Here is a 17,701-nt window from a genome sequence, read left to right as displayed (position 1 = left end):
TGGACAGGCAACAGCGAAGAAGGCCGATTTCTTCTGCATGAAATAAAATACTGGAATGCTTCTTCAGACTGTCCAAATGCAGACACTTGTGTGCGTGACCTCCCATCTGCTAGCATGGAGACTGCAATGACTGTAGAAAAGTTGTGTAACTTTTATCTATTCATATCTATCCATCCACAAAACAGGCAACACAAGCTTATATTTGGATAGCTAGAAGTGGTCTCATGGCTAAGGCAATGCAATTTAATACAAAATATTCTGTTATGACTGTTTTGGCTAGGAGAGATCAGATGACAAAATTAAACAAAGTCTCAGCAGGGTTAACTAAAGAAATAACACACTGTGAAGTTAAAACCTACCACACCTAATCATAAAAGTAGGTGACAACTCCTGTGAGCACAGCTGGGTTGTACAAGCTCTTCTGCTTCACCATGGTGACTCTGAAGTCTGGAGTGGGGCAGGCAATGCTCTCTGCTCTCGGAGCCAGCTGGCTCCTGTAGCCAGATATGTGCTGCACAGAGCTGCCATGGGGGCCATGCCTCTCCCAACACTCTACTGCATCACATGGATAATGCACATGTACTTTAATGGGTATAGAGTTGAATGGGAGTCAAGAAACACTTGCCTGTTTCCATGACCTGCGGAACTCATTCAGATAAATTACTTATATTTCCTATAAAAAGGAGGTTATGATAGATACTTTCTTCTGCAAAACTCAAGAGGTCTACAAAGGCAAAATACCATGCAAGACCTAAACACATTATTTAGTAAGAACTAAATATTTTTTCAGTTTACCACTTGAATTAGACATCAGAGAGGAAAGACTCTACTAGAGTCCATTTTTTTTAACTGCATTATTGCTCTTTATGATGCCTCCACAACTACAGACCTCTGTTTCTGTAGAAAGACCTGACTTTCTGCAGGGGGAAGAAATGCGACTCTTGCTACTCTAAGGTCTGTTTTTTCTGCTATAATACAGTTTTCTTAGAAACAATTAGGTGAAAATGGTACAGGCAACTTTATCAATCAGCCTTCCCTCCTCCTTATCACTTGTTAGGTTCATTGGCCATGAGCTCTTTACATTTATGTGCATGCTTTTGTGGTCAAAGAATATATTAGCATAAAGGTATAAAGAAGATAGCAGCATTCCTTGACTGCACTATTTGGAGTTGTGCTGGGAATAAGATCTAACCTAGAGTTTTAAACTCTATCTACTTTTAAAGGAGTGCAGATTAAGCTGTAAACAAATATAGACCCTCTCAAAAAAGGAAACCTAAGAAAACATTGAAAACTGCCATTGAAAACTGCCATTGCTATTTTTGGTAGAGCACTCCTGTTTCTTGAAATGATCACAAAATGAAGGCCATTTCTGTATAGAACAGGAAAGACAAATGTGTGCTCACTTCTGACCACGTTCCAGGGTAGCTGTATACAAAGCTGTTCTGGCACAGCAGGAAAATGCTGTTCCCAAGCCAATGAACACTGCTAGGAAGTGATTGTAAATTGTAATTGGGGTGAGCTAAAAGTGTACTGTAGTGATTTACCTTAGCTCAGCTGATGAGCAGTAGCTCACTGAGGCCTGGTAATTCGGAAGCTTTCAGTCTTTATTGAACAATGACTCCCTCAGACTGTGGCTTCTAAAAACACTGTCCCCTGTCTTTCAGCTTTTAAATTTCATATAAAAAATCACAACTCTGCTCACTATCACTTACTCCATACACTTATTTACTGGTATTTTAGAATTACATGTCCTATTTTTGCTATTATAATGTATCACACATATATTCTATAAAATGAAGTCTTACCAATGCTCACCAAGTACAAGGAAAACTGAACATTTCATTAATACTGGTTTTAACTTCTAATGCTGCCTTCTTTGTAATAGTCTATGAAACTTTTCTCCTAGCATGCTGTCAGTCACATCATTTTGCCTGCAGAAGTTACCAGATTCCTGGTGTAGACATAATTAACCTTTTCAAGTTCTTTTACATCTATTGTCCTACGCATTGTTCATGAACCATTCCTAGACCAATTCTTCGTTTCCCTTTGACATTTCAATGCTCGAATGCCTTATCGTTCCAATACACTCACTGGAGTGGACAAGTTATTCTACCTGGTTTATCCAGCTCTCTCTTCCTGAACCGTCTTCAAATACAGCCTATTAAAATGAATTGCTTAAATTGACGTGTGATTTAGTATCATATTGCTCTCTTAATTATGATACTAAACTGTCTATCAACTGCCCTGATTTGAAGGATTCACGCAGCTGCTTGGAATGCCCCCAGATATGGGCAATCAGGAGGTTTTAATCTTTCTTGAAAACAGCTGTTTTGGGGTTCTTTTTCCAAGAAAGCAGGCAAATGGGATTCACAAAGAATGCCTTGTCTTACACTAATTTGAAACAAAAGATTCATTTTCCCCAAATTACTTTTGTAACGCCATGTCAAAATATGTTAATCTAAATGTGATGAAAAAGTGTTTTTATGGCTCCTCTGCTGTTTGGCTATAACATTTAATGTTAACGTTCTGCAATCACAAGCTTTGATACTGGGCATGTTTGCAGACATCATGCAATGTTTTGCCTGAGGACCCTATCTGGGCTAACAAGCCTGTTTACCTTCAGGGTTAACAAGCCCAGCAGAATACTGAACTAGGCGAGACTGCTAGAAAGCGCCAGCTTTTGAGTGCAGACTGTTTTGGGTATGTCTGCATGATTACACTGTGACGCGGGGATACAAACTGCTTCTCTTCACTGAAACTGCAACCTATCAGTTCAGGAATGAGATGTGTTAATCACATTACAGAGTCCATATAAAAATGAACCTTGTAATTCCCTCACCTCTATTCTATCTTTTCAGGAATGCAGTTCAGTAGTTTCTGAGGTAACTACACAGAGTATCACTCAGTATTACACAACAAAATGCATTCAGTCCAGGTGGAGGGACAGTAAGTGTCTCTTGAAATACATTTATTTAGAAAAAATAAAATAAAAATGCAAAGTTGACTTTGAAATTATCGTGTTTGCTAATGCAGATAACATAAAATAAATTGCTTTTTACTCATTTTTCTTTAAATCTCATATTTTCTCTTCAAATATGCTCTGCAGTCACTAAGCAGAAAATTACTTACCACAGAAATTGGAATTCATGGTATTTCATGATGTCAGTTGCAGAACTTATATGAGTTTCATGACAAAAAACAATACAGAACAGAGTCAAAGGAAAATAACCAGTAAGTCCCAAGATGCAGCCCTCTCTTTTGAGATGCATTTAAAATGCATAGAATACTTTATCCTTGTTAATCAGTAGGTTTTACGGAAATTTTTTTGCATACATTCAGTCTGTTATAATGTTTTTTATTTTTTTACTTGGTATTTTTCCCCAAAGTGGACATTTACACTGAGTAAATGACTGTCAATATTGGCACACATCAATAGTCCTTAATACAGGAAATGTTCAAGCAAGGTAGAACTGTAACAGCAAAAGGAGTTTTGTGAGAGGGGAACTGGAATATGTTTTATTGCATTTTTACATGCTCTTTTGAAGGTAGAGGTAAGCTCACCCTGTTTGTGCTTTCAAACATTTGGAAATTGGGCAGCAATGTAAACATGCTACACGAACTGCACTAATGTGGCTCTGACTCCTATTTAATTAGAAGGTTGATCCATAAAACAATGGATTGACTGGGATGAAGGGGCAAATTCTTATTTCAAACAGCAACAGGTCCTTTGTTGCTGATGCTATCTCTATTCTTTTCTATGCTTTCATTTTCTATTCTATGCTTTGATCTTCTGCTGCTGCATTACAGAATGAATGAACAACTGAACAATAACTTAGACATCTCTTTCAGTGTGTTGTGTAGAGCTGCTAATGCTTTCTGAAATATGTAATTCACAAGAGCTTTGGTATTCAGAGACTAATGTTGAACGTGGGCAAACAGTCCCATAACTTTCAAAAAATGTTTGATATGTTTAAATGGATTTTTAACCATTCAGTAAGCTGAAGTTTAATTTATTTTCCATTGAAGTAATTCAATTTTTTAAAAAGTCACATATTGTAAAGTCACACAGAGGTGAATCTGCCAGTAATGGCACATAGCATCATGTAGCATTTTCATTCTATTTTTTCTCCAAGGCATCTGAAGACCTTTTGATCTTTCTTCCAATCCAGTGTATTGTCCTCCTACTCACTGACCTAGTTGAAGTATCACTTCCAGAAGCATGAAAACAGACAACACTAAGTATTTTCCTCAGATTGTCTTTCAGTGCTGATACTACTCCTCTTCCAAATCATTATGGTAGGTGTTTACTAGATTCTTTTAAAATGATGAATAACTGTACAAAGCCTGTGTTTTAATTCACACCCATATAGGCACAATGGGAAGAAAAAAATTTAAGAGCAAATTTTCGCCTCCACGTATGCTTATATTCTGATCAAAACACTCGTTTTGGCTAAAACCCAAAACCTTAATAGAAGATTTAACATTAACAGTTACAGTAAATTCAGCAAAACATAGCCACTTACCTGTTCGAAAGTATTCTTCTGAAATTCTTCAAATCCAAAAATATCCAGTACTCCAATTTCAAATACCTGGTCACTGTGAAAAAAAAAATAATTACAGATAATAAGAATTCAGTCAAGTGAATAATGCACCTGTTGTTTCTGACAAAAGTATTTGTTCTAGGATGAAAGTAGGGTGTATTTCAAAAACATGGTACAAAATACACAAGCAGACCACATATACAACTGAATCAAAATTCTACCCACCAACCTATTGTAATGAACATAAATAAAAAAGCAGCGTTCAAGATTGTTTTAGCAGCCACTTTAAAAACTGTATTTGTAAGAGAAGGAAAAAAATCTTAGCTTCTTTAAAGTCCAGTTTCTAAAGGTATAGGTATCCGTTTGCTCAGATGAGAGTTTAAAAATTGCTTGGTTGCACTCAGTTACCCCTTCCAGTTATTTCTTTGACAGCCAGAACTGCTCCTACTAAAGGTATTTCAAGGGAAACCTGTTAAGCCAAAGTCCTCTCTGTGCCAGCATCAAGTAGCGGCTGCGAGCTCAGGCTGCACAAGAGGTTACATCTCTCAGGGGAAAGAACAGTCAGAATTTGGGCATGAAGAAGACAGATGTTTCCTCTCTGAATATATATAAAAGAAAACTTGTTGGCAATGCATCTAATTTGTCATGTGCCACTGCTTGCTTTCAGGAAAGGGCTTTTATTTTGGCCCAGTGGAAGGATAAGGGCAGGGCAGTCACCTACGATTGGGACAGCAGAAATGAGAAAGGGACAGAGGTGTTATTATTCTGTACTTACTTGGGACTAAGTCATCGTAAACCTGATCTGGAGAAAAAACCAAGTTCACTACGGTGAGCAAAATCAATGTTTTGGGATATCCTGTTGCCTGCTTTGGAATGATTTGAGAACTAGATATGAAAGTTCTGAGCTCACTGAGGCTGTGGTTTTCTTTATTTTCTTCACAGTATCATTAGACAGAGAACAGAAAAAGAGGGTTGCAGTCAAAGATTTGTTGCAGTTTGCCTATGTGAATGTAGTGGGACTTTCTCCAGAGTGAAATGATCTGCCAGCAGGATGAAAGACTTTGCGCTACAGCCAACGGCTGTCTGGAATAGGAAAAATCATTCAGCTTCCTGAGAAAGGAGATGGACACTTTCTAAAGCAGATGGGTTTTCCCTTCTCTTTGCCAACATAATTTGTAAATGCATACAAATAATATCGCAGCCTGCTGTTTCTGAAATCTACTTTTCATTCCACATTTTTCCTCCATGTTCCCTCTATGTCGAAACCTATGTGTATAGCAGGATATAGATGTAAGGGAGAAAAAGGTGATCCACTGTTCAAGTACTTTAGTATAGTTCTGTTACAGTCATTGTAAACACTGCCATTTAATTAGGAGAGGATCCAACCCTGAAAATAAATTCCCATATAACAAACAAAAAAAGTAAAATCATAAAAATATTGAGTACTATAAAACAAGCTAGGAAAAACGATCCTCAGGGACAAGGAGAGCCTTCTTCAAAAATCACAGCCAAGAAGTTTGTCTTCATTTCTAAGGCATACTAGTTCAATGCACTACAGATAGTCACAAGACTGGCTACGTGCGTAAATGTCAGGCATAGAGAGTTGCATAATAAATCTAACCTAGAATGACTTTCTTGGGCAAGAGAGGTTATCGTGAGGTCAATTAGCCTCTGAGGGAATTTCTACGACAAGAAGCATAAAGATATATCACCAACTCCATCTCTAGCAATGAGTGCAATTTAAATTGTGTTTTAAAATGTAAGCCTCATTTTCAAATGTTCCTGACTAGAGATGGGTGTACGTTCCTTGTCACAGCATGTTTTCAACAAAACCAATCCATTTCTGTAGAGAAGAATGAGACATTTTAAAAACAAACTCACTCAGACCAATATTGAAAAACCAGAATTATTATGTTATTTAAATAAGTTTTGGGGAAAAAAGTAGTTTGGAATTTCAGAATACTTAATAAGTTCTCATTCTTGTTTTTTTATCATTTATCTATAGCCTTCCTTATAGGAAGGCAAAACATGAACTGCTATGTACTATTGCACAGCAGCTGAAATATTACATTATATTTCACAGTTATTAAGAGCTACTTAACACGGATGAACAGCTTATCCCTTCTTTGTCTGATTCAATGAGTAGATTTGAGGCTGGACTGCTTACAACCCAGTTCAGTACCATGACTGTTATTTTGTCAAATTAGTCTCTCTCACTTTCTCTCAAGGAATATATAAATATTTGCATAAGGAAAAGGCCAAAACAAACTGACTTAATGAATTATAACAAATCACGCAAAACAGGAACCTGGCCCTAGTTTCTAAAACTCCAGGTTAAAGCCTTAGCAGCCAGCCTACTGCCTACCTCAAATAACATTCCCTATCAAAACTGTAATATTTCTAAGAAATATCTTAATTTGCTGGAGATGCATTTGTTGACAGGAGAACATGTCATCCCAATTTTTTTGATGAACTCCACTTGATAATCTTGGTCTTGTATTATTAGAAGATGCACACACTACATGAAAAGAGCTGGAGGTTTTACGCAATTAGTATCTTGCCTACGGGGCAGGTATAACAGAACAAGGCTCTGTATCCTCTACAATAGTGACATTTTAGTACTACATTGTGGCATTTATGTGCAAAATCTCACCAACCATAATAGTAATTTTCTGTATTAAATTACTGCTCAGGTTTTGAAAATTAAATAGCAAAAGACAGCACAACAACAAAATTAAAAGTGTTGTTTTATATGTGGCTACAAATTACTTTGCTTTCTTTTTTTCTTTCTTCTTGTCTTCTGCTTTATACCACTTTTATTCTCAGAGGGAGGGGCCATATATGTTTTTCTTGGCTAGCTGTCAATCATATTAATTCCAGCAAAATTACTTTCCTTAAATTAATCATACCAGAGATTCCCAAGGCAAAACAAAGCATGAATGATCCCATGTTTACAAATGAAAGGACATGTCACCAGTGTCTAAAAGAACAAATATTAGAAAAGAGCACTTTTGGTTCTGAAAAATCCCCTTATTTTACTTTATTCTTTTATGGTTACTAAACATCACTGATGCTTTCCCCCATTATGTTTCAGATATTCAATATTAACTACATATAAATAAACCAGCTACAGTTTTAGTGAGGACTGAGACTTTGATTTCAAGTTTGACGACATTTCCTAGCATAGAAAAACAGCAACTTGCCAATATTTGAAGAACATTTTTATCTCTTAGATGAGTACATAGCTGTGAATAGTTAAAAACAGGCATGGATGTTAACCATAACTCATTTGATTTTTGTGATTTACAAAACAGCATTTCAACTGATAATATTTTACAATGTCTCCAGTTTTGCCTTTTTCCTCAGAATGGCATCTCTGTAAATGTGTCCTTATAGACTAGAAATACCTTTTGATCTTGTACACTTAACAACTGCATTATAAAGAAACTACATAAAAATTCTTGGCAACTCCTAAAAACAATACACATACAGAAGACATCCTGTCTAATGATCTACTATCTTGGCAGACATCTTGCCATTCATGAAGAGATGCTCTCGACCCGTTTGCCATTCCTGGCTCCCTTTACAATACTTCTGACCCATTGCTTCAGACAAACCTATAGGATGTTATTTGATCACTCTTTTTTCATCCCAGATGGTTTTCAGCTCTGAAATCCATAGGGTTCATTCCCACTGTCATCTTTTGTAGTCTGCCTACGTAAAGCAGCAAGGTGAATCTGTTGAGGCAGGATGATCTAATGTGCCTTTTCATCTGCCCCAGATAAAATGTTTCTTGCTCTTCCCCCAACTTCTGCCAGTAACCAGAAGGAACCCAGTAGGCTTATGTCTGATCTGGATAAACTAGAAGTGATACTGATTAATGAGGAAATATTTCTAGGATTAGATAAAGTATATAACCTAGCCTTCAAATGAGGACCCTCAGAATCCTAATTAAGACTCCCTCAGTTCTCCCAGGGGGACAGATTACACCCGTTGTCATAAATACGATTCTTGAAGGGAACAGGCTGAATGCTCCCAGTTGGTTATGTTCTTAATCTCAAACAATTACTAAACCAAACTAGTTTCCAAGACTTTTGAGAGTGCTTTTTCTGGTATTTTTTTTAAGATTTTGAGATTTTTGCTGAGACGGCGTCATTGCCACGTCTCTCAGTCATCTTGCTCAACAACTGTCATTTTTCTTTTAATATTATCTTACCCAGGTGTGAGTGGTGCAGATAAGAGGCAGTGGTTGGACACAGTGGAAAGAAACACTGGCTCCATATCTGACAAACATTTCTTTGAGTGACTTGACAGGTATGGCAGGAAGGGAGAAATATGTTTGCTAAGAGGCTCCAGATCTATAGCCCTCTCATCAGTTGCACATACTCTTCCCCACCTCTTTAAAGCAAAATTCGTTCTATGCTTTAAAAAACAGCATTGTCTTGTTTAATGAAACACTGGAAATGATCCAGACTGAAGCAGATCTCAAAACATGGTATTATGCACCATATGCTTTTAGATGCTTTGTACTGTTTGTCTGTTTTAAAGATTTCCCTACCTCCACGTATAGAGACAATTCCCATTACGCTGTGCATTCATGTTTTGAACAGGAACTCTCTTTCTGTCCTTCCTGCACTGCCAGCACCCTTCTACTGGGTTCAATAATACATAAATGAATGCTTTAGTTTATGCTCTGTTTTTTTACTTAAACTGGGAGAATTTCTATTTCAGAATATCTATCTTGTTCTATAAATCAAGTGATGTGTATTAAAAAGTTTGTAAATGAGACTCCTGAGATCCTTCTTTTCCCCAAATAAGTGTTGCCACTGCTACCCTCTGGCAATATCTGAATTTCACTGGAATAAGATTACACAGTCAGAATACACCAGCTTTCAGAAAATACCTATTTAGAAATATTCTATATGCTCTATTTGAAACAGAAATCTCCTATGGCTGACCTGCTGATACAGACTGAGGGTATAACTGAATGCTAGCTTTCTTTGCTTGTCTGTAATACAGGAAGCATGTTGGCATTAGCCCCGTATTCCGGCCACATAAGAGAGAAACTCTTTGCTAACTAGCTGATAAAACATCATACCTTCTACTGACTAGCAGGCAGGGAAAACAATATCAAGATGTTCTCAAGTATATATACCTAATTAGCTTGTTTTCCATCAGAAAAGAACAACAGTATTTCACAAGAGTTCACAGACATTCTTAAGTCCCCATAAAGTCCTCTTGCAGAATGAGTCATGAGTTCTTAAAACATAATCTTAAAACATTTTATTACTAATATTTGGATCACTAGATCCAACTTTGCCAACATGCAATCAAGCACCTTGAAATGCCACATTTAGGCAACCATGAATGCTCTAGTCTCTTTTACCTACAAAACTGAAAATCAGCATATTTATTTGAATGGAAGTAAAACAGTCGTAAACTTCGAAGAGTTAAGAGTCTTGGGAAGAAGTTCACCTAGACGATTTTTATACCAATAAAATCAGCAGAATAGGAAATAATTATATAAATGAGTGAATATAAATATTAAACTTTTAAAAAAATAAATATAAGCACCTGTGAGAAATTTTAATAGCTTTCTTCTAATCCCATTCTAGAGGCCAATTACAGAAAAACAGTTTCTCCCCAGTGAATTTCTTTGAAACAATATCAAGATGAATAAAGTAATAAACCTCAAAGTACCTTGCAACCAGTCCAAACTAGCATCCATGGTTGTAATTTAGTTCTAAGTAGACAAAATAGTAAGTAACTTTTTATGAAGGAGAACAACATTTCTGAAGGGGGATTATCTCACTCAACACTGCCATTAGAACTCTTGCTTTATATTTATTGGATAGAATTATAAAGTGATGAATTTGCTGGATTCTGGCAACACTTTTATTGTCTATACTTCATACCTCTAGAGCTTGGTCTTTGCAGCTTTTCATAGAATCATCTCCCCTTCCCTTAGATCTAATGGCAATCATCACTTTTATTTTGCCTGAAACCAGTCACAAGTTATTTCATGGTAAATATAAATCAATATTAATGACCAAAATTGAGTAGCTTCAGCATAAAAGTTAAACCCAGGTAACTAGTTTCCTCAAAAATGCCAAGATCAAATGTTTCTCTTAGAGTTACTAAGCCAATAAATCTATTTTTACTGCTTCATAAATTCTCACTGAAGTTGGATGGAAGTACAGTTAAGCTACCTCACAATAAAACAAGAGAATCAAGTTAGAAACCTTATTCCAGGTTTCTGATGAAGGCTTCACCGCATCTGGTAAGTAGTAACTGTGTAAGTTTCTGACCAGGCAATGAAGTGTGGCTTGAAATGTATCAGCCTTATTTAGCCACATTAGTTAATGTCTTTGGTGGATCTTTATTAAGAGGTTTATTAAAACTGCACCAAACTGGAGGTATAATGCCACTAATTGATAGAATTGCTCAGATGTATATGAAGTAAATCTGAACCACAAATCACAGATTCATGAAATGACCTGCATTAATCCAACTTGCATCTGGAACTGTGCTATACCTTGATTTACTACCACAGCTTATGCAATATCATTAGGCTGGACCAAAAAAAAAGTTGGGGGTGGGAGAGGTATTTTTTTTATCTTAAGCTGGCTAACTCAACTGGGGTTGAAATATCAATGAAGGACAGTCAACTTCATTTTCACTTAGAATAAGCTATTTAGCTTCAAGTTTGGAAAGGGACCTGAGGCTGAATTTGGCCTGCCAAAATTTATTATGTCTTGTCAGCACTGCTAATATATCCTAAGCCAGTTAGCTTCCTCTAGCCAGCCTAAAAGAAGAACTCCCCTTTTTCAAGCATAGGTATAATATAAAACTATTGCAAATTCCTCATTCCTGACAACATCAAACAGCTGTCCTGTTTTAGCTGGGACTTAGAACACCACATAGTCTTCAAGTTACCACACAGGTAGAAATTGTTTCACTGAGAAGTATTTCCACAAGGTAGAAGCCACCTCAGGCACATATGATTGCACTAAAAGGAGACTGCAAGGTAAACAATATACAAACAGCTTTGACTTTCATTATTTGAAGATCTTATGATACCTAGAAATTATAGGTTTACATTACTCAACAGAGGTACACAACACCCTGTTCTGAAAGATTGTGAGATATCAAATTTCAAAACATCAAAATTACACATTGAAAAATTATTTCAAATAATTTTAATAGATTTTTAATATACTGATTCTAGATTTCTTCCTCAATGACCACTAGAAATGAGCTCACTGTAATTAGGAATACCTGAGCTGGATTGCTGTCTGTCACAGACATGCACTGAGCTAAGCCCATGTTCTGTAAGTCCCAGGAATGAATGGGGAAGACTTGAACGTGACCACATGCCACTGTCCTTCCTGTTATAAACACAGTATTTCAAATTAGGACATGGATTGGAAAGTTGCTCTAGCTTGGCTGTCCAGGTGTAGGCAATTCTAAGGGGCTGTACAATCAGAAACAGACAAGTAAAACCATTCCATGTTACTGGCAAACCTTCCCTTTGCCTCCAGCAAGAAGCTAGGCACTCTGGTGGTACGTATAATGACAGAAAGCTTTTGTGTGCAGAAAGTTCTGAGTTACTCAGGCATGCTAGCTTTTCTGTTAGCTACACCTATAGAAATGTGATTTATTACTAATTGGTCTACAAATTGGATAGGAATAAAAGTAAGATTGTAAAGTCTTCAAACTCTAAAAGAGGGCACCTGATAAATATTTGTCCTATGAAGCCAATGCAGACATGATATAATGGAAAAATACTTACTCTTTTTCTGAATTTCCACATCTGTCATTTGTGGTTTTCCATTTAGCAATAATGCCAAGACATCTTGTACTTAATGTTCATTAGAAAGCTCATCTGAGCATGTGAGATGTTGAACCTTGGTTAAGTCACTTGCATATGATCTTCTAATAAGGTCTACTGTCTTAGTTTGCTACTTTGATTCTACTAAGAGTTCTTTTTTTTTGTTGTGTTTTGTTTGTTTCTTGACTGCTCCACTGACGACATTAATTAGCATTCTTTTTTTTCTAAGAAACCATACTGGATAGCAACAGCATTGAATTTAGCAGATGATAACCTAGAGACACCCAGAACATTCTTAGAACATTTAATTCAGTGAAGTTTAAACACTCAATTGAAGGCCTTTGAACAAAATTCTGGTTTTAATACCCTGTGCTAAGGTCATAGTTTTGGGGAGAAAGAAAAAGCATATTCTGCACTAAAAAAACACCAAGCAGTTTTCTGCTTGTTGAAAGACTTTGCTTATTCTGCATTGTCAACTCTTAAAAGGCTACTAATTCTAACCACCAATCCAAATTACTGCATTAAGTACCATGTCCCCCTACACGAACAAATAAATAAACAAATATGTTACTGAGAAAATGACTTGAAGGAATGGCCAGTGATTTAAAGATTCAAGAATCGCTGCCATGCTATCATAAAATGCTTTAAATGATGGAATTATGTTTCTTTTACAGATCTGGATTTGAACAGATAATGGCACACCTAATAGTTTGTAATGGCACTCCTACCTGCCAGTCTCATCTTGATTTTGAAGGTAGCAGTTGATTGTGTTGACTAAAAAGCTAAATAAACGACCATATAGAGATTTTGCCAAGAGATCGCGGTAAAATTCTGCTATCTCTATAGTGTGCCTCCGTACAATCATGTCTCCTAAAAGAGAAAGCAGAAAATGGACATGAAAGCATGTCGTAAAGCTTGCCTTAAGTAATTTTAGTTACAGTAAATGTAGTTACAGTTACTTCTCCTTTGCCAAACCTATACAAGGTGTTACGTTTTTTTCTGAAGCCTCCAGTGAAAGATGAGAAGACTGTCAACACTCGCAAGATCTTCAGTTTGGAAACATGTACCTTTGTACTTTTTTCAATAGAAAAGGGTATGAGTACCACACAGAACTAGCATTTTACTGGAAAGAACTTTTTCAAAACTTTTTTCTTTTTCAGGACACCCCTGTTGACTTGAGTTCTAGTATTAATATCTGATCTGTTATCTTGACATACTTTTGTAAGATTAATCAAGTTAGGAGTCCATCAGCGTCAGACTGTGGAACTGCTTTGCTCCATATTACAAAGACATTTCTAATTCAGTGGCCCAGTCTGACTTACTGCATGGCAGATAATCCTACATATTCCTCAGAGAGAAAATTTACAAGACCGTACAAGAAATAAGAAACAAAAATTATCTGCTTTTAAAATTCTCAAATCAGAAGGATCAAAATGCCACCAGGTCTGATCTATGAGAATGTAAGCTTGGAAAAGATTACCTTTAAAATACTGAACATCAGTTGTTAAGGCTGAAGCAAGCTCATCTGGTGAAACCTGCAGCATCCCCGCCACTGAAATGAAAAGAGAATTTCAAGAATGCCTGATTTGTGCTCTACTGTGTTTGGGATTTTTATATTACAGATTTTCTTATGTAGATACTATTTTTTAATAGTGAAAGAACCGACACATTAAAGGAAAGAGTGCTGTCATAGGAGTTATCAAAATTAATGAACACATAAAATTGGGTTACTATAATCAGCATTTTGTGAAGTTTGAACATATCTGTATATTACATTACAGCTTTCTTTCCCCTTTAAAGATTCTCGGGTCCTTCCCCAGGGCTTGGCAGACTTCCCCTCATATTAGAGTTAAGGTATGCTACTTATTGACATTCTGTATCCATAAGCCACTTTGAGGAGATTCGTTAGTGACTAAGGGGGTAAACTTCAAAGCAGGGAAACAAGAGACCCTTTTAAGACACAGATTTTAAACATAAGGAATTCAATTCAATGCAAATTGTTCAGCTGTTGACAAGCAGCGCAAGAGCATTTTAAAAGAAGTCTGCACAAAGTGCACTGTACAATTTCTTTTGGCAAATGATAGCATTAAATAAGACATTAAATTAGATAATTTGCAATACTAGCATTTTATTTCATCCCATAAAAATCTGTAGTTTATAAAACATTGAAGTCAATTGGATAATGCCTTCCCACAGTAACACGAATTTTCAGAGGTCATCTTTTTGGTCTCCCTGGAATTGTGTTTCCATCTGTCGGTGGATCAGCGCAACTGTCCTGCTGAGGGACCAAGCGGGGCAGCGCTCCAAGGTCACGTCCTACTGACCTTGTTCCAGTAGCTGCAGGTCTGACACGAATGCTGTCTCAGCGTCTGTCAGAGCCGTAAAGCGAATGTCTCCAAGATGCAGAATTGCTGAGAGAATTACAAACAGGTTCTCCACCTCCTGCACATATTTTATGCAGAATTAAAGATAAAGAAGAGATCTGTTGGGCACACCAGTGAAAGGCAATGCTTTATAAAAATACAAAGTCTATTAGTTTGTATCATCAGCATTTGCTACGTTAAAAAGTATTCAAGTGCAAACTATTAACAGGAAATTTGGATTTAGAAATCAAACTGGAACCTATCTAGGACATAAAACAACAAGATTACCTTTTTTTTTTCTTTTGTTTTAATGTAAATCACATTAACTACCGAGTTAAGAAAGTTTTTCAGAATGTGATAAAAAATACTGAAGTATCTTTAATGGATGCATTATTTCTGCAAGAAATAAACGTATCTTCTCCATAGAGAATTTCCATCAAGACAATTTCTGTATCTGGGAATAGCAAAGTTTGGTTTTTCCTCAGCCAACTGCATTCACAAACAAAGTGTCTAGCTCTAAATTGTAACAGGTTCCTGGTAGTAAAAGCTGTAGTTAAGGTCTAAAGAAACAAAAGCAATCTCCCTTACCCACACATTCCCCCCATGATTGCATGTTATGTTTTGACGCCTCTAAGGCTGTGAAGCAGTTATCTTTAGGGCTAGATTTTTCCTGGCCTCATTTTTACCACCGCAAGAAGATAACTAATTTCTTGTTTGTTTGGGGTTTTTTTAGGTTTTTAAATTCAAGCAAAAAAATGATTCATGAAATATGAACCAAAAATGCTAAGACATGGAAAACATTGTGTGGGTTTGGAAGGTTTTTTTAAGGTCAGTTACATAACAATGGTGCTCCTTAAAAACTGTAGAACAGGAAACCTGATATCCACTATAGCATTAGATGGCATTATGCATAGCAAAGTTAATAGATAATTCAGGAAATAGTTTTGAAAAATAATATTTGGAACCTGATTCTACTGAAACAGTAGAAGTGACAGTGAGAAGTCTCACTTACTGGAATTTGCAGAATAAGATTAAAAAATACACTACAAATGAAACAGCCGATACATCCCCTTTATTCTCAGGTGACTGCAATGAATTCAGAACACACTGAAACCAAGCTTGGGTGACTTTTCATCAGTTTGCAAAAGCAACAGGTCAAAAAAACCCAGCTTTTCTTCTTCTTCTTCCTTTCTCTAATAAATACACCCATCATCAGAGGACATTAAAAAAAGCTCACAGTCTTTCTGGGGTACAGACAACAGCGCTTCCAGTGCTGTTTAAGCAAATTTGATTCTCTAAACTACATTTTAAGACAAGAACTTCGATCTCTTACTGTATGAGATAGATGTAAATAGGGCAAGAGCGTATTTTTCTATTACACAGTACCAAAGCTGAAGATTAAAAAAAGCAATATATACAGGCGAAGTCTGAATACGATAGCTCTTACAATAGAAGAACTGTCATGCTAATATGGCATTCAAACCAGGGTGCTATACTCTGCTTCTTAGGAAGGCCTCTTAAGCAAGATGGAATGGCACACTAGTACAGCATACTTCTTGCTTGTTTGTTAACTTGTTCAGAACTGGTTTGGGGATGACTGTACAGCACTGAATTGCAGCAGGCTGGGACAGCTGTTTATTCTGGTGATTTGCTAAGGCCTCGGGTTTATTTCACGTTCCAGATTCTCAAACACTTTCTCACTGTGCTCTAAAATGCATGCTCCCTCAACTTTAAAACAATTTTTTAATAAACATTAACATACTTTGCAAGATACCATTAAAGACTGCTAAGGAATTTTTATGTAGTTCTTCAAAAAGTTAATCTCCTCTATCATTAAATGTGGCTAGATGGTCAAGGAGTAATACATACAGAGCTTTCCATGTACCTCAGAAGTAATGGGTAGAAATTTTAGATGTGTTTTATCTACATACTCCCCTCTAACCTCCAGCACAGGAGATCAGCCTGCAGTACTCTGGAGCTCCACAGATTTCTAGCCTCCTAAATGTTTATTCTAATGCTGTCTGGATATAGAGGAGCCTTGAAGATGATTTACATTTTTCTGAGAGGCAACTTAATTCCTTTCAAGAACTCCGAGCAAAGTGAAGTTGAAGTACTAGATCCAAAAGAATACTGTTATGCAAAGTGTTCTTAGACAGTTTCTGAAGGCTTCTAGAATGTGATTCATTATGCATTCAATTATTTATTTATGGGCTGAACCCCTTCCTCAACAGAACAGAAAAGTTAATGGAAGACCTAGAGAGATTCACCCATCTGTGAATACTGGGCTAAATGCAGAAGTGCCTGGAACTTTTGCTAGTGAAGTCTACAGGTGCAGAGCTTGAGCCACTAAGAGTAAGGTATAATTCTGTCAAATATAGCCATATGTATTCAATTTTGTACATGGCCACATGAATATTCACGAAAAAAACCCCACTCTTCTTTATATTAAAAGGTGGCATAGGTTACCAAAGAACATTTGTTACTACCTTAACTGGGGAACGCCCAACAACTACATGAGGTACCATCACCACAAAAGCCCACCTCACACCTAAATAACAACTTCAGCAGACTCACAATTTTTTTTGCTGATAGCCCTTGAACACTTTCTATTACAGTTGTTGCCTATCTGTCATGTCTTATGATAATCTAGCATACTGTTACATTAACTTTTCCTCTGTATTTTTCTTGTGATGCTAAATATTATGTAGGGGTAAATAAGTTTTTACCTCTTTCTAGAACTACTGTTGCTTATACATTTGTTTTGCAGAAGTGTCCCAGCTACAGTGTGCTAGGTAGCATATACATATGTAAGCAATATGGGGAGTTTGTTAAATATTCTAGCATTCTGAAAGGAATTACACAGCTTACATGAGTTCTTACACTCAGCCCTCCGTTTCTTCTGATTCCTGTCACACCTCTGTCCTCCGGAACCACTTATTGATTTGTTTTCCAAATTATCTTCTTCA

General features: G+C 36.6%; 1 protein-coding gene across 6 annotated transcripts in view; it reads right to left on the bottom strand.

Annotated features, from left to right (window-relative positions):
• The window catches only part of MYO16 (myosin XVI), a 393,567-nt gene that overhangs the window by 113,148 nt on the left and 262,718 nt on the right, over nucleotides 1-17,701 (bottom strand). For all 6 annotated transcript variants that reach the window (XR_003921201.2, XM_029999071.2, XM_029999067.2 and 3 more), the window contains exons 18-21: nucleotides 14,697-14,814; nucleotides 13,853-13,924; nucleotides 13,101-13,242; nucleotides 4,524-4,596 (exon numbers count right to left, since the gene is read on the bottom strand). Coding sequence is in view for 5 of the 6 variants with exons in the window: in XM_029999071.2 (XP_029854931.1) it covers nucleotides 4,524-4,596; nucleotides 13,101-13,242; nucleotides 13,853-13,924; nucleotides 14,697-14,814 (405 nt within the window). In the remaining variant the exon portion in view is untranslated. The remainder of the gene's footprint in view (nucleotides 1-4,523; nucleotides 4,597-13,100; nucleotides 13,243-13,852; nucleotides 13,925-14,696; nucleotides 14,815-17,701) is intronic.

The sequence above is a fragment of the Aquila chrysaetos genome, chromosome 23, assembly GCF_900496995.4.
Source record: "Aquila chrysaetos chrysaetos chromosome 23, bAquChr1.4, whole genome shotgun sequence".
Taxonomy (NCBI): Eukaryota; Metazoa; Chordata; class Aves; order Accipitriformes; family Accipitridae; genus Aquila; species Aquila chrysaetos.
Note: the sequence above shows the minus strand (reverse complement) of the source record. Positions and strands in the feature narration are given on the sequence as shown.